The following is a 22,881-nucleotide window of genomic DNA, read 5'->3' as shown; positions in this document are numbered from 1 at the left end:
AGGGTGGGATTAATCTGCAGATTACCAAGGCCAGGCTGGAATTGTGATGTCTGCAGCACTGACTGATACATTTGGTTGACATAATAAAATCTTTTACATTTTATCCACTACTGGAGTTTGTCAAACTCCATCTGGCCCATAGGACAATGTTAAGTTTCTGTTAAATGAGCGAAAAATTCTGTAACTGAAGAAAATATTAAGAAAGATATGGGTAAATCTGGGAACTGAATGTAAAGGGGGAAAAAAGTTGTCCAATGGCTTTGTTTGTTCGAAGAAATCAAGTAATACCAGCTCTAAAAACTGAAAACATACTGAAAACATACCAGTCAGTATTTTTTCAGTAAAAGCACATGAAATTTACTGACATCTGCATTGAATACTTGCAGAACAGAGTTGGCTGATTTATTTATATATAAACATTTCACTTAACTGTTGGGAGGGATGGTTTAATATAATTGTGTCCCTGTAGCACTCATAAAGTTATTGGTTACAATACGTGAAATTGTTAATGAAATTGAGCTGACACTTTTCTGTATGGTATTTGACTGTTCTGGTATCATGTTAAACCTAACCTGAAGGAAATCTTTAAAATTCTAAAATTCTGTCAGTTGGGTTTTTTAAATTTTTATTCTTGATTTAATGGCAGAAAGTATTTTTAAGGTATTTGTAAAAAATAGGATTTTCTAGGAAATGACAAGGTTCAGAAAACCCATCATCTTTAGAGTTGAGCTTGGGAAACAATGCCATGAAGAAGCAATGACATTATCTCTACTCCCATCTCCCTGTAGCAGTTACATTTCCTGTGTCAGGATTTATAGCCAGGGGAAGAAGCAATTTGGAGAAGCTGAACAAGTGACAGTGTGTCTCATTAATATGCATGTAGTGAAAAGGTGCATTCTGCCCTGCATCTGTGGTGAAAACAAAACAGCTGCAACCACAGGCACACTTATAAACATTTGTATTAAAGCCAGATGCAGACTAATTTGATTTGATCAATACTTCTGATGCGGTGTAAAATAACACCGCTTTTGAAAGACTGCTCGAATTAGTGATGAGATTAACAGCATTTTTATGTGCTCTGCTGAATAGCAAATGGTGTTGGCATCATCTTAAGTGTGCTGCCTGTGTACATGACTTCTAGATCTGAAATGAGTGAAAATACACACAGAAATGAATCCTTTTTGTTCTTTCTTCTTAGATGAACTTCGTCAAGCTATCGTGGCCATGATGAATAGAAAGGATGAACTGGAAGAGCAGAATAGGTAGTTTGCTTTTTTTAGTCAAGAGGGACAGTAATTTAAAAAAATACCTGTTCTCTAATACAAGCTGTCCTTTCTGTAAAGCTATAAATAATATTTATGTAACCTTTTTGATGTATATATTATTTTTCTGTGAAAGGTTAATGTAATAATTCAGTATTTAAATGTTGATACTGAAGAATAGTGTTTTTAGGGCAACTTTTTGCTTTTAGTTTGAATCAGATAACTCTTTGTATCTTGTGAGCTTTTGCAGTTGTATTTTTTTCAAAACCAAACCTTACAGCCAAAATTCTGAAACTCTCTTAAGATAGCTTTCCAAATGAGCAAAAGTTTCTCCTAATGCAAATATTCAGAAAGTTTCTGGTTTTCCCCTTCTGGTGAAGCAGTGATGTAGGACGGCTGACAATGTAATGCTGAAAGTGGCTTTCATTTCTGACTATCTTAATGTTCACTTGGGGAAAAATGATGATGTACACGTAGAAATGATCAGCTGCTTATATAAAATGCCATCAAACCTACTTTGTATTTATTTAGTTTATTGAAACACATAGTTAGATGAATGAAAATACAAATGTATTCAATGCTTTAGTAGGACTATTTTGGTAATTTGTATTTTCCTGTAGATATTTTTTATGCTGAGCCTACCAACTGATCCTATTTTCCTGCCTCCTATTCTTCCCACTCCCATAATTGTAAGTTACTGCCTCATTCAGCTTTGTGGGGTTTTTTGGCAGAAGGACCAGGATGCTATGGGTTTTACCATTACGCATCATGCTGACCTTTTCTATCTCATCAAGAGTTTTTACACAGAGGTCTGTGGCAGTGCTCTTGGCAGAGACAAGAGCCCTGCCTGTCTTGCTATAAATATATTGCTTATGGATTATTCCCAAGATGTATGGACTTGCACTGAAGTACTGAAAACAGCTTATGAGCTTTTTTTAAAAAGCAAATTCTTTCTGCGTGATAGCACAGTAGATCCCATAATAGGCTGTACTATGGGCTTGTTGACAAGATAGTAATACAAATTAATAGTAAGCATTTGCAACTGCTTTTTCCTTGTAGCTTTTCATATCTTTGTATAATCAAATCAGGTGAATTTATTACATTGAATAATGAAATTTTAGGATGACATTAATGGTATCATTCAGGCAACCTCCTCTGTGATTCCTAGAGTATACTCTAATTGCCAGGTAGCGTATGCAGTGTTCTAGGAGAGATTCTTGCCTTCTTGCAGGTCCCTGCGAAATCTGCTGGATGCAGAGATGGAGCATTCTGCAGCACTGAGGCAGGAGATGGAGAACTGCAGAAGGAAGGTGGCAGAACAGGAGGAGCGACATGCCACAAAAGTCCAAGCCTTGGCACGGTAAGAAGTGCTGAAAATGTCTCAAAAAGTAACTGCAAGGGAACAAGGGAATAACAGAGTCTGTATACAAGAGAAGTCATTTTCAAAAAGCTAAGTTTGCAGAAGAACGTAAGTGATTTAGGACTAAAAATCCTATTTTAAGCAATAGCTGTTGCTAAACATTATCAGCAAGCAAGTACCAAGTTCTGAAGTGGTGCAGCTGTTTTTCCCATAGCTCTAGGAAGATCAGCTGGAACAGGTTTCTCAGGACCATTTCCAGTCAGGTTTTGGGGAGTGTTATTGGCAGTGACTTGTTGGCAATGCTGTTCCTAGTGGGGTCCAGGCTGCTCATGGCTTTCTTTGCCATGGAGGGGGTGTTGCATGCTCGTGCTCAGCTGCTTGTCCCCCAGGGCTCCCAGATCCTCCTCCACAGAGCTGTTTTACAGCCCTCTAGCATTGTCTGGGTGTCCAGGCTACTTCTCCCCAAATGCAGGACTCTGCATTTACGCTTGTTGAACTTCACAGACATTTTCTGAGTCCAGTTCTCCAGCCTGTCTCAGTCCCCCTGGATGGCAGCACAACCACGCAGTGTCTCTCTGCTCCTCAGTTTGTGTTGTCTATGACCTTGCTGAGGGTGTGCTCTGGCCCAGCATCCAGGTCAGTAATGAAGGTGTTAAACAGCATTGGCCCCAATATTGAGTTGCCTCCAGCTTGACTTTGTGCTACAGTGAAATTGAAAGAATTTTAACGCTCCCCTTGTCTAAACGTGATTCAGCTTAAGAAAGACTTTTGAAGGTAAATGCTGCTGTTACAGTGTGACTTTCTTCTCAAAATTCAAAACAAGCTCTGGAGTAACCATGATGTGTAAGATCTTTACTATATGTGTATAGTAAACAACAAACAATCCAAGAGTTAAATAATCTGCTTTACCCAGAGAGAGGTGTTTGTTTTCTGCATGCACAGGCAGAGTGTTTAGTGTCAGTCACAAAGTACCACAGCTGAGATTCCTATAAGCTTTTTATTACCTATTTGAAATTGTAAATATAAAGCTTTCTTAAAAAAAAGGTATTTAGGATGCTACTAATTCAGCTTTTGATGACACATCAAACCAAACTACTTGCTTTGAGGGAGGGAGAGATATGAATAAGTGGGTTTGACATGCATGTGCTGTAAGGCAATAGAGACAATGCAAATACTTCAGCATTTAATATTCATGTTTCAGGTTATAGGAGTTGTATATTCATATTTCTTTGACTCACCTCCCCCACAATTTTAGAATTTGCAGTGACATATGGGTGAATCAGATATTTGTCATGCACATAGCTCTTTAAAGAATAGATAAGAAGCTTGTATAACAAGACCTGAAGAGATGCTCACTTAGACTAACGAGGTATTTTTGAACAAGCCTGTGTAATTTCTCTTATTGCTATATGGGTGTGTTGTGTTGATTGCTCTTCTGAAAGTCAGTTTGCATTGTCATGTGATAAAAACAGTGTTGGGAGCTGCTTGGGCATGATAAATTCATGTGTCACGGGTTGCTTTGGACTTGGGAGGCATTTCTTTAATGATTCATTGGAACTCGTTTTCTGACATCCTAACATAAGAAACTTCGTATGTAGTTTTTTTGGAATATAGGTTTTTCTTCTAAATTTTTTATTGGTTTACTTTGTATGCTGTAGGTGATGCTGCTGCAATAATGAGAATAGTAAATTTTTAAAATAAATAATATTTTAAATATTATGCTCAAGAAGTTGAGCAAGCTGAATGATCTAAAGAATTTGAAGCAACAAAAAGTTTGGAATTTCTTTGTGAGTGCTGCATAATGCACTAGGTGAGTACGAGGAAACTAAGTTTCAGATATTTTGAAGTAGTGAAATCTTACTGCTTCCCTTGAAAACAATTGATCACATGACCAGAATAGAAAATTTTCCTCAGTTGTAATGTTCTGAATATTTTAAGGCAAGGGAAATCATTCAGTAACAATCTGACTGTTGTGATTTGATGAATGAATGTTTTTCAGATTATGAGAGCTGATAATTTATGTGTGTCCCCAAAGCTCTTTTGAAGAATTTGACATAAATAGCTTCCTGAAGGCTTTGAGAACACAAATTTCAGTGACACATCAGTCAGTGCTGAAATGATGGCTTCTGGAAGTCGTCAGTTACTCAGCTGGTCTCCTGGACTCTCCCAAGAGTCTGTGGCCTCCCAGACAAAATGGTAGTTTACTGAGAGACATTTTCCCAAGTTTCCCAATTTCTCTTTGAAAAATGGAAGAAGTCTTACGTCAGTTTAATTTCAAGTAGTGGTAATCTCATTGTTCCATGGGAAATATTTGAATAGTTCTTTCATAACAGTTGTTACATTGTTCCAAAAAGGAGCAGGCTCAGGCTCAGCCTATTTGCCGGTCTTCTGATAGGATACACTAACAGTCTCTCTAATATAATGTTGTCAGCTGGTCTTTTTTTTTTTTTTTTGTTTTTTTTTTTTTTTGGTTTTTTTTTTTTTTTTTTCAAATTTTGCTGTTTACAGTATGAACACCAGGAGACATAATTTTGTCAGCTGGTTTTTTTTTTTTTTTTTGTTTTGTTTTGATTTTGGTTTTTTTTGTTCTCATCAATGAACCTTTCTGAAATTGCATGGACGTATTGTGCCAGTGGCTTCTTGGCAATACTAAAGTTTTTTAATTGAGATTCTTTTTTTCTGTGTGGAATACTATTACATCCCTTTGGAGGGCAAAGAAATTTATTGAAGTTGACTGTGAAATTGAATAATCTCAGATTGCATATTCTCAGACTATGTTCAGCAATGTTGGAGGAAAGCATATTACAAAGGGCAGGCTTTGCAGCAAGAAAAGCAGATAGAGAATATGAAAATGCACACTGTGGGGAAACTGGGGATGAGAATTTGGCTCTACTTCATCTTACACTTCTACATACGTCCTGTTTGCTGTAGATTCTGTAACCTAATCTGCCTCCTCTGTCTACTGTCTGTATTACTTACATCACATTGTGTTTTGATTTGGCATTTTCTGTTATTCTGTTTTACAACACTTCTTTCACAGCCATAGCCCTTCAGTGATGGGTGAAATGATGTGTGGTGCCTCTTGAAATGATTCCATCACTTCCCTTAAGCAGCTTCTTAGAGAGAAGAAAAAATACGTCTTGTTCCTGCTTGTGAAAACTAATTTGAATATTCCTATATTAAATGACTTTTTCTTCCTGCTTAGTTAGTTGGTGACATGTCACAAGTCATCAGTAGTTGCTATACACGAAAAAAATACTGGAAGTCAGCACATTTAGTGAGGGACAAAGGAGCTTCCTAGAGAGAGCAGGAGGAAGATTATTTGGTAGCAGGGCATCAACGAGGGCAGGAAGAAGAGAAGTAGCAGTAGCATGGAGAGGAGGAAGAGAAAGAACTCCTAAACAAGGTGATAACCTCCCAGCCTCCGTCTCTGAGTGAGCCCCCAGACAGGGAAAAGGTTTCAGTGATGGCCCTGCTTCAGCTGCAAGCCCCAGCCCATGACAAGCAGTTAAGTTTATCACATTATTCCTCATTGCAGCTTTTTCTGGAGATTGGTTTTATTGTATAATCTCATTATGTTGTATGCAGTTCAACTTCTACTTCAATGAGTAATAACAGTTCTCATTTTCTTTATTTAATTTAGGGTGTATTTGATGACGATTAACTGTGATCTTGCATCTCCTAATAGTAGAATCATTCAGGTTGGAAGACATCTCTGGAAATCCTCTAGCTCAACCTCTGCTTTATATTCTACATATTGTTGCAGGACATTGTTTATTTTAATTCATTCTTAATGCCTACAGGTTTTTTTATTGTTTGGATATTTATTACCTTTATAGTATTTCCTAAAAACCTAAACTTTTTTATCAAAACATAGACATCTGTTGGATTCTTGTAGCTTGTTGATTTGTTTTGTTTTATTTTGTTTTATTTCATTTTTCCCAGTGTTGAATTTAGGAATAAGACACTTTTCTGACATAAGCTTCACAGAAAGCACTTGCTAGAATCTGATATATGTGCCAGAAACTTAATTACATTATTCTTCAGGCCACTATATAACTTGAGATGCATGAGAAATTACTCTTTTTCAAATTCTTTTCTTACCATGCTCATTTTGCAGAAGCCCTAGAGAATTTTTTCAAGCAGCAGATATGTGGTAGAGTTTTGTTTGGGTTTGTTTCTTTCTTTTTTTTCTATTAAGATATAAGAAAATAAATCCTATAATGCCTCTTAATCTGGAACAAAAACTGTATGCTCTATGTTCATTCACTGGACACAAAAAAAGGCAAGTATATGTTTCCTAAATGCAATCTTGTTTTATGCTGCTAAAAGAAATTACCATTTTCACAGAAGTTTTGATTTTCTTTTAGACAAGGTTTCCTTAAATGCTAATTTTTAAATAATGAAATAGAGAGGAAGTGTCATTATTTTTGATTCAAAATTAGGCAGGGAATTGAAGGTATTTGACAACTTACATTTATTATATAATTGATCATTCCTACATATAAGCTATAAAGCTTAATCAACAACGTTCACTAGACCTGCGCTAGTTGAACAAAAGGAGTAACTTGTAGGAATACTTGATTGTCATCCTCTGTCATTGTCATTTTCCCCTATATCAGCTCATATTACCATCTATCTTTCAGCTTATTAAATGGAAGAAGTGATCAGGCAGGGAAGTTTGTTACAACAAATTTGGAGAAGGGTGTGCTTTTAGTGGTGCTGTTCTTCCTTTGTTTTCCTGGCTATTTCAGCCTGATTTTTTTTTTTCTCCCTCTCTATCCCCTTCAACTTGTACTTAGTCTTGTTGCTTATTCTACAGCACAAAATGTGGAACTCTTTGGAGCACTTTAAAGATGCTGAAAACGTGTTGATGTCTGGGCTCATAACAGGTGAACAGTTCTGCTTCAGGTTAGGTGGTATAGTTTGGATACATTGCAGAAGTACAGCTGGGGCCTGCACATAGAAACATTTAACATCCTTCAATGTGCAGATCTGACCTTTAACTCCTGTACAGGAATTTCTCCTCCTGTGAAATGCTTGTTAGGAATATATCTCATAAAATGCCTCTTGAAGTCATTAAAGCCTTTTTAATGAGTGCTTACTAATTCAGATTAAAAGAACTATATAAATTCATATACATCAGGATGGGCCCTCTTTGGAATCCAGCTAAACAGTAGTAATGAGAAAGAGATGTCAAAGAATGAGAAATAATAACCTGATAAAGAGGAATATTAGAAAATTGTGACTGGGCCATAGTATCCTGCTTTGAATTTCAGTCTTTTATCAAAAACCTTAAGTAAATTAAAGTCTTTCTCAACTTCATCTGTACTGTATCAATTTTAAGGCACAGTCGTAAAAAATGGATTTTTTCAATGGCTGTCACAGTACAGACAGAAGGTACTGAATCTATTCTCATATGTAGAAATGGGGTGATAGATGGTTATTTCATGAGAATCCTTAATACTCAACATATTGTAACTGTACACAGTTACTTTCATGCAGACATTTTTACAGTTCTGGTAAGAAACCTTTTTGTTTAGTTGTCACAGAATTTTTTTTCATGAATGAATTATTTAGGTTTGTTTTAATGTAGTATATAGGATTAAAATGTGTTTTTAATTGTTTTTTTTCCCTTACCCTGAGTATCAACATCTACCTCTGGTGGAAAAACTGATTTGTTCTTTGTAGTCTCAGAAATGAAAAATATCATCAAATGCATAAAATCATCAAGGACTTAAAATTCGATTGTTGAGCAATCAATAGTTTCTCAAATATTTAGCAACCTCCTACTAAAATGCGGAATAAAACTGAGGTTACAAAGTTCAGCCAACTGACTTGAAATCCATAGGAATGGGAATATAGTGCCAGTCAAGGCTTCTTATAGGAGCAGTATAGCACTGCTCACAGCAGCAGTTTGTGTGTGTATATATAACATATGTAGATTTTATGTGTGTGTGTATATATAGTATGATAAGGACCATCAAACATACTTGCATGTTTTTTTGAATACTTCTAATTCTTAAATAAATTCCCATAAGTAAAATGCCATTTTTTTTTGTGTATCACCTGTTTACAGCTCTCTGTGCTGTGTTACACGTCCAGGTTCCATCGTGCCTGGAGCACGGCCTTGGCTGGCCCAAATTCCCTCCTCTCTCTAAATACTTGTGGGGTTCCATGCATGTTGTGCTGCATTTGTGGCACCTGCGTATTTCTACCTTGATATTTTCTTAAAGAAGAATAAAAGTTGTTTGAATTCACAGTCTGGAAACACGTTTTAGTTATGTTTCTTCGGTATAAATGTTTCTGTCGTACTCGCTTAACTGAATGGGCTTAGACAGATAATTGAATTTTCAGGTATGTGATTTGTCAGCTTCGTTTAAAATCCAGTTTGAGCCTTTTCTATTTCCCGCCCCCCCCCAAATATAGGCTAAGGTGCTTAATTTTGTTAAGTGGAGCCATGGTAGTGCCTGGTTTGAATACTTGTACACTCCAAAGAGAAATGAGATGGGCACAGGCACTGAAATATGACAGCCGAAGGGATTACCTAAATTTCTTGTCTTATGGTTTTCATTTAGGAATGGTTTGTGGAAAACTTTTGCCTTGAATGTTGTTGCTGAAGTGCTGGCATTTTCTTACAATGATGAAGCCTGTTTCTAGAGCTGAATTATTACTTGCTTGGAATTAGATAGTTGCAAACTACTAAAATAATGATCTCATTTTACATTGGCCTTTCTGAATTTCCTTATGTAGTATCCTATCCTTATGTTTTAGTTGATTGTTGATTTAGATGTTTGTTTGCCATCAATATAGCATATTATAGAAAATTTAAATTAAACAATTAATGGAAAGTTTTTGATTATGAGATAATCTGTTTCACTGATGTGTTTATGTGGTCCTGGAAAACTAATTTTCCTGGTACTCTGCTGTTGATTTAATATTTAAGGTGTAAGTTTTTTTTTTTTTCCTTCCATCGTGGTGACACAACTTAGGTAAAGCTCACTATAACAGTCTGTTTGTTTCCATTGAAAGGAACTTTTAATCTATTTTGAGAAAACAATAATATTTATTTATTCTGGTTTTTTTATCAATAGAGAAAATGAGGTGCTAAAAGTGCAACTTAAGAAGTACGTAGGAGCTGTCCAGATGCTCAGAAGAGAAGGTCAAACAGTGGAAGGTAAGGATAAAATTAAGCAGGGGAAGAATCCATGCACAGGGTTTATTTTTCTGTATGCTGCCTTTGAGGGAGTAATATCTCTCAATAGTGAAAATAACATATTTGATATATTTTCCTTTTGAGAAAAATACTGATGTACATTTTTGTACTATTTTTACAGAGCGTTTTCTGGTAGATGAGGTGGTCTTACTTTATTCAATAAGAAATTTTCCAGAAAAAGCTGCCAGATGAAAATTTAGCTTAAATAAAAATCTGTGAATTCATGTGATATTGGAATATAAAAATAAATTTAGTATCTCTAGATTATACTGTTGTTTTGGAGATCAGTATTTGCAGACTGTTTGAAATAGACTCTGTACTGAGTAGTAATGAGCAGATTTTATATCTGAAAGAAAATGAGTAAAGTTATCAGCACTTTTACCTGTTTGTCTTCTGTGGTCTGTGCTAGAAGTATCCATGAGGGGATGAATTGATGTCTTGATTCTGAATCCTTTCCTAGTGGGACCTGCATTTCCACTGGTTACAGAAAGTGTTTAGAGAGCTGAGAGGGGTTTTCAGAAATTGGCACCATCTGTCTAATTTTTTTAATTGTGAATATTTTGGTCATAAAAATGGCTGTATGAATGAATACTACTGCTCTTAGGGTCTAGTCACTGTCCTTATCTGGAATTTCAAAGCTTCATTCATCCCTACAAGGGTATTTGTTAGTGAGAACACATGTTTTTACTTCCGACTTTGCTGGAGTGTAGTGATTCATATTAAGAATTATTCACGAAAACCATGGCTTAAGCTTCCTATAATAGCAGAAATTATCCTTCATTAGGTAGTGACAGTTTCCATGATGAGTATAATTATAGGAAAAGAAAAAAAAATATTCCTAGGCTAGCTATATTCCACCATGTTAAAATTATGCAGATTAGTGAGCGATAAGAATAGAAACTGAGTAGGATGGTCAGATTTTATAGATGAAAAAGGGGGATGGAACAGTACCAACATTTCTAAAAATGAGCACATGTATGCTTTATGCTGGAAGGATATTTAATCAATGCACAGTAATTTTCTATAATATTTATCACTAGTGACCAGAATAAATTTCAGCTACATGCAATATTTGTAATAATTTTTTCTTACATTCTAACTTCACATGTTGTATTTTTATAAAACTAAATTTTTTTCCTCAGCTGCCATTTGAAAATTTAGGTGAAATTTTAGTAGTACTGGGGCCTCTAACTCAAAGTACATAAGCATGTAAATAATCCCTGAGAAGTAGCTGCAAAGAAGGAGTGAAACAAAAAGAGTTGTTTCTTTTACCAGATTTATATAAACTATTGCACCCCTGGTTTGTATACATAATGAGTGATTTTAATGATAATTAATCTTCTGAATGGCATGAAAACAAAAGTCTTAAATGCATTGTAGATTTTAGAACACAGATTTTCTGTGACTATTTTGAAAGAGAATAAATTGGGCTTCTGCTGTTATTTTTATCACTATAAATAATGAAGGCTCTATATGTTTGCTACAATAATCAGATCAAATGCTATTGAGTATGGCTTTTAAATAGTTTCCTAAAATAATAAATGAAACTCAGCTTGATACTTTGCTTTGTGGTGACTTAAAAAGGCCGAAAAACCCCACTCAGCAAATGTGATTATAAATAAATTACCCAAAAGTCAGAACTATCAGCTTTCAAAATGAGTGATCACTGCTGTAGCCTGAGCAGTTGGATATTGGTATTTAAATATTTAATAAATGAGCATCTTGATTTTTCAGCCATCAGCAGGAGTTGGCTCTGTACCATTTTTCAAACCTGCTTAGATAGAATATTTATATAAAAATGCTGATCTTAGAAGTCTGGCTGAAGAACTTGAAGCAACATTTATAAGAAAAAGATCTTAAAATAGCTTTCAAATTCACTTAATAATAAACTTCTAAATTTTTCCTCAAAGCAAGAATCAGTTCCCAGGCTCAAGAATATTTAGTCAGATAAATTATGGTCTCTCCTATCTACCTTAGAGTTGCTGTGTATATAGTTCAGATTTTGAAGAATGGTGAAAGCATTTGTTCAACTTCTCTTTTATTAGTGCTTTACTTTTATGTGTTAGCTTGTTTTCTTAGAAATTCATGAGCTATGAGGAAAAGTTGAATTAGATTTTGTGTAACTTGGAGGAGATTTACTTAGAATAGGCCTTAAAGTGATCTTCAAATACATAAATGATAGCTGGGAACAGGAATAGAGTAAACTGTAGTTTTCATTCACTACAGATAAAAGAAGTAATGGGCTGACATGGCAGGTGAAGGGAGTTTGATTAACTATCAGGAAAACCTTTGTGAGAAGAATATTTAACTTTAAATAGGTTGTGCAGGGAAGCATGATATCTCCCTTCTTGGAAGTTTCTAGGAATAAATTAGACAATTAACTCTCAGGAATGGAATAACTCCAGCTGATTCTGCTTGATGCAAAATCATGAAATACTGGATGAAGTATGGAATGTTCATTCTCAGCCCTATTTTCTGTAATTTCTATGATATGTAAGCGGTCTATGTAAGTAATACAAAATGATATTTTGGAAGCCCAGTAAAAAAAAGGCTTAAAAGAGAAGCATAAGCTTAATTTTAAAAGACTTTGGGCAGGAATTGCAGGTACTACATACATATATTAGACAGCTGTAGTCACAGAACAGCCAAATGCTTTTAGTTTACGTTTTTTTCTGCTAAGATTCCAGTCTAAATATTTCTTACAAAAAAAGGTCCCTGCAGAATCTGTATTTTAGTACTTGTAATATTGTTTAATATTATGGTCTGTTTCGATATTTTAATAACTGTTTCTTATAGAGCTATTGTTTCTAAACAGGATGTCTTGGATGTTTATGGAATTTAATATTTTAATTTGAGGTATCTCTTTGTTATAGTTCTGCCAAACATTTGGAGCACTGATGGTGAATTTACAATTCCAGAGCAAAAGCAAGTAGAAAACAATGAGGAACTGGCCAGCTCTTACGAAAGGAAATTGATTGAGGTAAAGTTTGTACTGCACAGATTTTATGGAATCATAATTGTAAAACAAGGTTTGAAGCTTAAATAGTTTCTTTGCTTAGTTGGTTTCCCCTCCCCCCCATCCCCCTCCCGGAATGTAAAAGATAAATCTGAATTTTTTTTCTTCAAAAATGAAAAGCCTCAGATATTTAAAAGTACTTTTCCTAACGGGGGTATACTTTTATATGCTGATATTAAAATGAAGGTTTTAATAAATAAGCAAGTTGCTTAAGGTTATAACTGATGGTGGTGAAGTTGAAAGAATCAGAGACACTAGGTTTGAGGCTTTGTGTAAATTACACTGCATAATTACAGGTATGGCTGTGTTGGCAGTTGAGCTTTATTTAAAAGAAGGGCATAGTGAATTGTGTAGCTTTTTCTATGCTTTCGTGCTGGTTTCTGATTGCAAACCGTGTTTCATTTTTGTATCGGTTATTGAATACTGCAGTAAGGAAATGTGTGATAGAAGCTACTACTTCTGTTGATATGGCCACGTTAGAAAAAGTTCCTAAGGCAAGATTTACTTTTAAGATTAATGTAAAATTCATTAAAGGAGAAAAAAAGATAGATTAGGGTTTCATCCTAAGTTTAAATACAAATTATTTTCAAGACAAAAGTAATGAAATTTAATATCTAACACCCATATCTCCTATTAAATATTAAAAGAACATTTTTATAGAAAGTAAAACAATTCTATATGTCTTTCCCTTGCCCAAAATACCCTGAAATTTGATATCCACATTAACTGATTAACATGAGATGACTAAAAATGCAGGTCATGGATCAAAGTGCTTAATACAGTTCTTCTAAAACATTCATACTTGGTTATCCTTTTCTCATAGGGCCATGTAAAACTAATGCTCTCCCTGACACTTACCTTTAGTTGAGTTCTTCTGACTCCTTTCCTCTGTTCTGTACCTATCAAAAGATTATCTTAAATAAGAACACACCTAAAATCTCCCTCAGCTTTAAAAGTCTCCTTAGTTGTACCAAGTTTGTTCTGCATGCTCAGGAGTTTGTTGCTGATGCTTCTGAGTTTGTGGCAGAGTCAGGGGTGACACAGCTCTGGATGTCGCCACAGGAGAAGCCTTTTTGGCTTGGTCCTTTGCTGTGAAACATGAAGTGATATTTTCTTTGTCATTTCTCTGGAGACTGCTCTCAAAGGTGGTCGTGCTGGGCAGTGGAACTGCAGTGGTCTCAGGCCCTTAGGTTTTCTTTTGACAGCAGGTGTTTAGAGTTCTCTTAGCGTGGAGCCTCAAGTGTTAGCCTCACTTGACTTTTATTTGGGTTTGTGTTCTTTAAACTGTTTTCTTGTATAGGAAGGAACAAATTTAAATGATCCTCTGTCCAAGGGAAACTTAGATTATTTATACTTTATTTTTTTGCTTCAAGCATATTGTTATGGAGAAAAACAACTGTGAAGATGATTGAAGTCCCAGTAGGGAAATTTATTGCTTAAGCTTCATTGTGGATTGAGTAAAGGAACAAATGACACAAAATGTAACTGAAAGGGTATAATTATGAGGAGACTTCTTCATTGTTTTAGCAGACTTTGATGCAGGAAAAATTAAAGGAACTTAATATTGTTATTCATCGCTCCTTTTGATTTGCTGTGATGGTAATGCATTTTTCTTTGGCAAGAAAAAATATTGAAGTAACTTAGTTGCTAATAAGTGATATCTGCCGGTTGTCCTTTTGATAATACATAACAAGTGATTTGCTGTTTTATTTGCTGTTAAATTTCCTTTTTATTATTTAACTTTGCTAGGGACACTTATAAATTTTTGCATTACTTGTAGTGTTTTGAGAGAGTTGTTGAACTTACATTTTAATCGAGTCTCCAAGTAGAAAGTTATTTCAAGGACATCCAAATTAGAGGGAGAGAAAATAGTCACATCAGTCTGGATTTGGTTCTTCTAAGAGACAGGCACTGAAAAATCAAACATGATTTCAAATATGTAAACTACTGAGCTTTGTATCAATTCATAAATTTTTATATTGCTTTTGATAACCAATCAACAGCAGTATTGCAGCTTTTCCCTGTGAATTTGCAACTAGTTATGTGCTGTATCTCTGTACCTGAAATGCAAGGAAATTCTGCCTTCCAGCCCACACTCTGTGTAATTAACAGTGACCTGTTAATATTAACCTGATATTCTTAAATGTTACATCACCTAGTTTAAATTGGAATTAGTGGTTAAGCTAGTATGGAAAATAATTTTTCTGAAGTTAATAGTATTATATTACTGTTTGCTCTAGTATATCGTTGGTGGTGTTTAGCTTTTTTTTGCATATGTGTTACAGTGATGAATTACTGGATTTGAAGGACTCCCTCTAATATAAAAAGAAATTGGAAAAGAACACTTGAAGTTCACCTCAAGAAAATTATTTTTATTTTTTACTTATAATCAGTGATGTCAGATCCTGGCTTGTCAAATTGAAGCTGTTTTTTTTCTGTTTGCTTTGATTCTGTGAAGGATGCAGGTTTGTGTAGAACAAAGCACAAAATTAAAAGCAGGCACTAAATTAAACTGAATTCAACTGCTTTATTTTGGGGAACTTCCCTGAGGAAGAGGGAGAAGGCAGAGTAATTCAAGAGAAGGAAATAATGAAATTCACAGATAGTAATGAACTGCTTCCAGAAGGGAAATTATGAACTCTTAAGAGATTTGGCAGTAGTTCAAGTCCCTGTGCTGTTGAGGTGCCTGGATTGAAATTCATGTCGTTCAGCTGTGCTTTCGTGCTGTTACTCCGTTGCCTCTACTGTTCTCTACCTTTGGATGGGGGGTATGAGGAGGAGGGAGGCATTCCAAGAGTTGCTGGAACTGAGGAACAGGTTCTTTCTGCTGGGTCAGCCCACTGGAAGGGGCCCAGCAGTGCCCTCTGCGTTCATCTGACTGCTGGAACTTTGCATTCTCGTCATTCCCCAGCCCTGGCACTCTCAGAACATTCTGTATCACCTGATGCTCTCTTGACTTAAAATGCAGAGCACAACCACAGCCACACTTGGTGCCCAAAGAGGCCACTGTTTACCTTTGAGAACAACCTGTGCCACAGCCTAACTCTGGCATTTAGACTCCTCTGACCTCTCACAGATTTGCCTGGAGTGATTGACTTCTAGCTCCAATCCTATTAAAATCCCAATTAAGAGTGAAGAATACACCACTTAAGAATTATTGACAAAGTCTAATGCAGTTTGTGCATTTTGCATTATTCCCAGTTCAAAATATTGTGATTAGTTTGTACCTGTTGAGTGCTGCATTCATCAAAGAATTAAACTGAGAACAGGAGTTAATGAGTGTTTTATTAGAATCAGTTGTCATATGATCTCAACTGACGGGAATAAAATTTGACATGAAGTTGTATTTTGTCCTGTTGAATTCGATATCAGAACTGCATTTCAAGGCATGAGTCAAAATTATAGCAAGGCCTGTTCTTAATGATCAGTTCATACTAATGTATTAGCAGTACTTGGAGAGTATGGTAAAAGAAATTGATATACATTTAAGAAATTACATAGTGTGATTTTTTTTTTTTTTTTTTTTCCAATTCAGAACATAATTATCCCTTGGCTTTGCTTTCAGGTGGCTGAAATGCATGGGGAGCTGATTGAATTCAATGAGAGGCTGCATCGTGCTTTGATGGCCAAGGAAGCTCTGGTGTCCCAGATGAGACAAGAACTAATTGATCTGAGAGGGCCGGTGAGTATTTGTCTATTGCACTGTAGAATATCCCTCTGGAATAGGCTCAAACCTTACTCATGATGAAATATCTATTAGCTTGTAAGAAGTAACAGACCTGTGAAGAATTGGCTTTGCACAATTCCTTTCCTAACTATCGTAGATTATGCTTCGCATTTTACATTTTCCTTTTAAAGCAAAGATGTCCTTTGATGTTTGTTCTAGCTATAAAATAAGGTAAAAAGCTATTGCTGCTTCAGTTCTAAATGCTCTTGCAATCCAGTTTTCTAGCAACTGCTACTTCCTTTGATTCTACAGGCATTAGTCCATCATGGTATTTTTATGAACTTTTGTACTTATATAATGTTTTGTAAGAGCACAGCTAAAATAAAATGCTCATGTGTCCTTCCCTTAATGGAATTTGGTTGTAAAAGAGGTTCTATGTGCTTTGTATTTTCCTGTAAGTTGCTTATACACACAAAGTACTTTGTTTTAGCATCTTTTGCTTGTAAAGGCCTAATAATGATGTTCTTTCCTGGGTTTTCTATATCTTTCAAACCCTTTTACAAACCCCAACTTGTTTCTTTACAAAACTGTAGCAAATTCTAACATAAAGGACTCACAAAGGTGATACGTTCACAATCCATTTGCAGGATTTTGTTTTTCTCTTATTGTTCGTCAGTAATAGTTGTTATTGGCATTTATAAAATTGAATGTTGAATTGTAATTTCCTTATAATATTACGCTTTCTTAATTGAAAGCATAATAACCAGTGTGTGGAAATTATTTCTGTTTTGTAAATATAGGTCCCTGGAGATCTGAGTCAAACATCTGAAGATCAGAGTTTGTCAGATTTTGAAATGTAAGTTTCATAATTCACAATTTTTCTCTTCATACTGTCTTTATGAGAAAGGAGAATAAGCAAACAGATTCAATAATTTGCTTTTCCTATATTATTTCCAATAACTCCATTCTTAGCTGTGGTGTTCCATTGTTAAAAAGTATGGAGAGCTGCACAGACCATGCCCCAGTGTAGTTAAGAATGCTGAACTCAAGGATTTAGATTTAGGAAGATTGCCTTGGAGTGCTTTTTAAGTGTCCTAGATCTTGGTATTCTGCTGCACCAACAAGTTACTGGTTTTAGTGCTTTGGGTTTGATGGGTGCTGGTTGCTGTTCATCATGTGATGGACTTCCTCATTTTTACAGAATAGCTCCTAATCAATGCTTACAAAAAACCCCAATCCCCAAAACCCCCACAAACAACCCACCCCAGATCATTCTAGACTGTTGTGATTTGGAATTTTGCCTTTAGCAGTCAAACTAATGAATCTTGCTTTTGTGGATGGGGGGGGTGAAAATGTAGCTGATGCGTTTGAATCATAGAAATTTGGAGCTGGGTGACAAAGAGTGGATGGAAATGCCTTCTGCATAATTGTGCAGTGCTCTTCTGTTAGTTAATGAACTTTAGCTGAGGTTTGTGGCCGAAAATGTTGAATTTGTTGAAGTGAATAATTTTTGTTTCATGTGTATAATCAAATGTTGTCAAATGCATGCTGTGAAAATAAACCCAAACCCCAGAAAACCTGCAGAAGGAATTGTTTCAGCTGGGTTAATTTTAGGGACCATTTTTAGTCCCTGCACGTATAAAAAGTTCAGGCAGAACTCCAATTTTTCTGCTTTCAGATTTTCATTTGAAATGTTGCTCTGTTGATCACTTTGATCATTATCTAAATCATTGCATGTAGTTGCTTTGCAATTCTTATACATAAATATGATTCCCTATTTTAAGTTTTTCCCTCTCCTCCTCAGATCAAATCGTGCTCTTATTAATGTTTGGATTCCCTCAGTCTTTCTGCGTGGAAAAGCTGCCAATGCATTCCATGTTTATCAGGTAAGTGAGACAGCTTAACAGGGATTTTGTGTGAAAGTTTCTGACTGAAGTAGCACATTTTAATAATTTAAAGCTCTTCATGTAATTTCATTAGAGATCAGCTAATGAGCAGCAGCAGTAACTTCATATATATTCATCCATAGGATTGTGTTGATTATTCAAAGAGCATATTTTGAGGGTTGACTGTTAGTAGTTTAATACTTTAAAAGCATGCTAATAAGATGACTCCATTGGTCAGGGAGTGCAACAATTCAATATTAATGAGTAACGCCTTCTTCAATGTGCATGTACATGTTTTACTTCAGTTTTGGGGATAACAATGACCAGAAATGTTGCTTGACAGACAGATGTGGTTTACTGTAGTAGCTCACTTGAAAACAACTTGAATAATGAAACAGTTCTTCACTGTGTGTTATTGAACATGTTCACATTGTGTTCTGCCTTGGGCAGGTCTGAATTTAGGGGTTTGTGCTCCAGCCCAGCTTGTAGTTGAAGCGCTGAAATTTTATACAGTTCCTTGATTCCTGGATTCTTGGTTTCAGAGCAGTGACACCCTCCATGGATAGAATGGCAGGGTGGACTTCAGACACTCTCTAATGTGCTGTCCCAGGTTGTTTGTATTTCTTTATTTGTGGATTGTTAGCAGCTGCAAAATTTCTCCACTTTTGTTTCAGCCACATGTACTTCTCAACAAGATTGCTGAAGCTTGTTAACATTCCTCTCACTCTGAGTGATGTTTTTTTTGTAGAATTTTGAATCATTTATGAAGTGTTGGCAGATAGTTGAAAAATACAGGAAAACACCCACCTTTCGGCCAGTAAAAGACAATGAAAAATAAGACTTGAGGTAATGGAAAGAAAAGCCACCAGGATGGGAACAGTTAGTAATTTGTTCAAAAGCACTGAATAATCAATCAAATTGAGATGCACAGGTGTGTGGAAATCTAACTTGTTGACAAGTGTAATTATTTCTGTCTTCCTGGCTTTCACATATTTCTCCACTCTGCTGTCACTGGCTACACATTCGCAAACCCAGACACAAGTCTGCCATCACAGAAATTCTTAAAAGCATCCATATCTCACCCCACCTGTTACTCTAATGATGTTGCAGATCCATGACCACTAGAAGAGCTCTGCTTTCTACTGCTTCTTTCCTAAGTTGCTCTGTGTTGTTTTTCATCCTGCTTGAGCAGGGAGAGTGGACCAGATGGCCCACTGTGGTCCCTTCCTTACCCATTCTGTAAATTCTTTGGAGAATTTAATGTATTTTTAATTTTACTTGTAACTTGGTATCAAATTAGATTACTAAAGAGTCCGATATTTGTCATGCAGTTTCACTGAACATCACTGTACAAGTGTCGTTGTGAAAGCCTGCAAAGTATGCAGAATTCACATATGCTATAGGTGTTCTGAACATTCAAAAGGAAAAATGTTGAGATAAGCCAAGCTTCCCAATTTGTAAGAGATTCAGAACTTTACCCAAAATCTGCTGATGTGAGTAGATGTTGCTTGTCTTTAATGGAAAACAAAGAACTTGTATTGAAGGCTAAGCCTCTTGAGAACAGGAAAAAAGGAAGCAAAATATTTCTGAAAGATTGGAAATTCTGAATCTACAAAAAGACAATCTTGAGGATTTTATTAGGTTTTTTATGTCTGCAGTATAAAGTCATAATATTGGGCATTCATAGTGTGCAAAACTTTATTTGTGTATTTGAAAAATGTACAAGTTCTTCTGAATATGCTTCATTCATTATCTTTTCACACTTGCAATTCACAATTTTTTTTTAATGTGAAAAGTTAAATATAACTATGTATAACAGAGTGTACTCAGACTAGTTTGTCTTCAGTTACAGAACAGCACAGGATATCATAGAATTTTTCCAACTTTGTCTTTTAATAGTTAAGAGAAAAAGCAACCAAGAATTACCTGTAGAAGTGGCCTAAAACTTCTATAATTCTTGTTAAACTTTGATCATGGCACCTCTTGAGATCTTTCCTTATTAAAGAATTTGTGAATATCATTCCTGCCAGTTTTTGGTCTCAATAACAGGAGTGTCACTGGTTTTCTTCCACTGTGCATCTGAAAGAGAAGCATTTTCCCAAACAGACATATACAATACTGTGATGAAACATTTGAAGTGAGTGCCACATCTCTGATCAATTATATAGTCATGTGCTTGCTGAATATATATTTTATGTTTTATAGCGACCAGGAAAGCATTAATTTAGAAAACTTCAGAATAGCTTCAGTAACAGCACTGTGCATTTATCTTATTAAATCTCTGCCAAAACACATGCTCCTGATTACAGAGAATTCGATTCAATGTTGAAATTGTGGAAGAGGATATTTACCAGGCTACCAGTATGTCCTGAACAGACCCAGACTGGGAGTGCAATTAGGATAAATGAGTAAGCTCATTTCTGAGAGTCCTTTTATTCATAATAAACATAATTTTTACTGCCTTATCATTTATTTCTCCAGTGGCAGAAAATTAAAATGTATGTATAACTCTTTGTATCAGCTACATGAGAAATGACTTGTGGTATATCAATCTAAAGGAAAGTAGCAATATTACCGAATATTGGTGTGGGTGAGATCATTACCAACACCTTTAGGAGTTCACATTTCTCTTGGGAGTACTTGAGTAAACAGATGTAAAAACTGACTCTTGGTTGTGCTGATTAATTCTGAGAAAAATACATCAAATGAACTTTGGAGAAAGGTAAAGTGTGCCAGCTGGAACAGGCAAAGTTTGAAATTTTGATTTGGTTAAGCATGATTTTTTGATATGCTAAATACTTATGACTGTACTTAAAGCTAATTGGTAATCAGCCCTAAAGTGCTTAACCTGACTGAAAATCAGATCATATGTGTGATACTATCAGGGTAAGATGTTGCTACTAAATGAAGGTGCTACAAAAGGGCATGAGCCTTGACAGTTGGTATTCCAAATGCAGTTCATGTGAGTGTATTTCTGATAGGGCTTTATTTCTTCTGCATTTTCTATTATTAGAAAGCTAAAGAGATTGTCCTTCTCTCCCCTCCTCTAGTGAGCCACCTTGTTAACCTTTGCTGATTTGGAATTGTGTGTTTCTGGAGCACTTCACGTGAAGGAGAGAGCAGGACTATGCCAGGGGAGACTTGCTATGTCACAATTATTGTTGATACACTTTAGAATTGTTGTGCCTCTTCTGTCCCTTTTTGCTTATAAATAGGTATTTTATAGCAGAAAATAAACTGTGTACATATCACTTGCCTTGGAAATAGCCAAAAGAGGGTGGAAAGAATTGCAGGGCATCTTAAGTAGTTTGGAAAACTCAGTTCTACAGTATCTGTCATCTGTTTTCATGGACTTATAAATGCTTCTGAAGAATGTAAGAATTAGGAGAAATTAATATGGGTTGCTGTGCCTCTTCGAAATCAATGCAAATTTTGCACTTGCGCTTCTTGAACCAGGAAAAGAAATGAATGACAAGTTAATTTGTGTATCAGGAGGGTCTGACCGGGACAGGATAAGCATAGACTCCTGCAGGAGTTTTGTTATTGTGCTTGCTTTTAAAAATATAATTTTATTTTTTTAACTTTAATGCAGATTTGTAATGCTGTTTTGAAGGACATTTCAAAGCATTTATTTTTGTGTCATGTTAACATCTGTTTCGGATGTTCAAAATCAGTGCATTTTTCAGTCTTAAAAAAACCCAGATGTTGCTCTTCAGTAAATATAGCAGGAAAAGTTTCCAGCACCAGCATAATTGTCACATAGTTAGAACCATCAAATAGTTTCTTTAATTTTTGTTAAGGATTAAGGATTCTGGACAAGCTCAGAAATAAGGCTGTGGACTACAAAAGCAAGCAGCATTTTATAATGAATCCTATTAGATGTGGAAATTTCAATCAGACCTCTGTATTTGCAGAGTTACACTGCACTCTTGCAGTAATGTTAAACTGGCAGAATTGACTGGTTATTAATCTTAAGGATTTAAAAACAAGCTCTGGAAATGTAGCCAAATTTTATGCTCAATTTGAATGGTTGAGTTCAAGGGGACAGTTGTGAGCAGCAGATAATTCAGTGCCCTAGTTTAGCACTGTTACTGTCTTAAAAATTAACAGAGCTGTAGATCTGTATCATTCAACTGTGGATGTTTCAACAATTAGAGGTTGTATAAATTTTAGTGGAAAATATATTTAGAATTGGATGTGCACTTCAGTGCAGTTACTGAGTTCAATTAAAAATATTTTTTCACTTGTTTTCTCAGAACATAAAATAGTAACAGAAAAATGCATATTTTATAATCTCTGTTCACCATGAAGTTGTTATGGGTTGTTCTCATTCTGGATTATTCCTTGTGGAGAATAGCAGATTGTCTGTTTTAAATGAAATGCCAGTAGCAGATCTTATTGAATAAATAAAGAATAAATCTCCACATGCAGTGCACCAGGAATTCAAAAGTGAAAGAGCTGAAAAGTGACTGGT

General features: G+C 35.5%; 1 protein-coding gene across 1 annotated transcript in view; it reads left to right on the top strand.

Annotated features, from left to right (window-relative positions):
• SNX29 (sorting nexin 29) overlaps positions 1-22,881 on the top strand; it is a gene marked incomplete at its 5' end in the record, with an annotated part of 93,382 nt that overhangs the window by 18,786 nt on the left and 51,715 nt on the right. The window contains 7 exons of the mRNA XM_008633556.2: positions 1,199-1,262; positions 2,494-2,622; positions 9,717-9,799; positions 12,712-12,818; positions 16,420-16,536; positions 17,322-17,377; positions 18,326-18,407. Of these exons, the coding sequence (XP_008631778.1) occupies positions 1,199-1,262; positions 2,494-2,622; positions 9,717-9,799; positions 12,712-12,818; positions 16,420-16,536; positions 17,322-17,377; positions 18,326-18,407 (638 nt within the window). The remainder of the gene's footprint in view (positions 1-1,198; positions 1,263-2,493; positions 2,623-9,716; positions 9,800-12,711; positions 12,819-16,419; positions 16,537-17,321; positions 17,378-18,325; positions 18,408-22,881) is intronic.

The sequence above is a fragment of the Corvus brachyrhynchos genome, unplaced genomic scaffold (assembly GCF_000691975.1).
Source record: "Corvus brachyrhynchos isolate BGI_N302 unplaced genomic scaffold, ASM69197v1 scaffold5, whole genome shotgun sequence".
NCBI classification, from domain to species: domain Eukaryota; kingdom Metazoa; phylum Chordata; class Aves; order Passeriformes; family Corvidae; genus Corvus; species Corvus brachyrhynchos.
The sequence above is the reverse complement of the archived record's forward strand: the minus strand, read 5'-3'. Positions and strand labels throughout refer to the sequence as shown.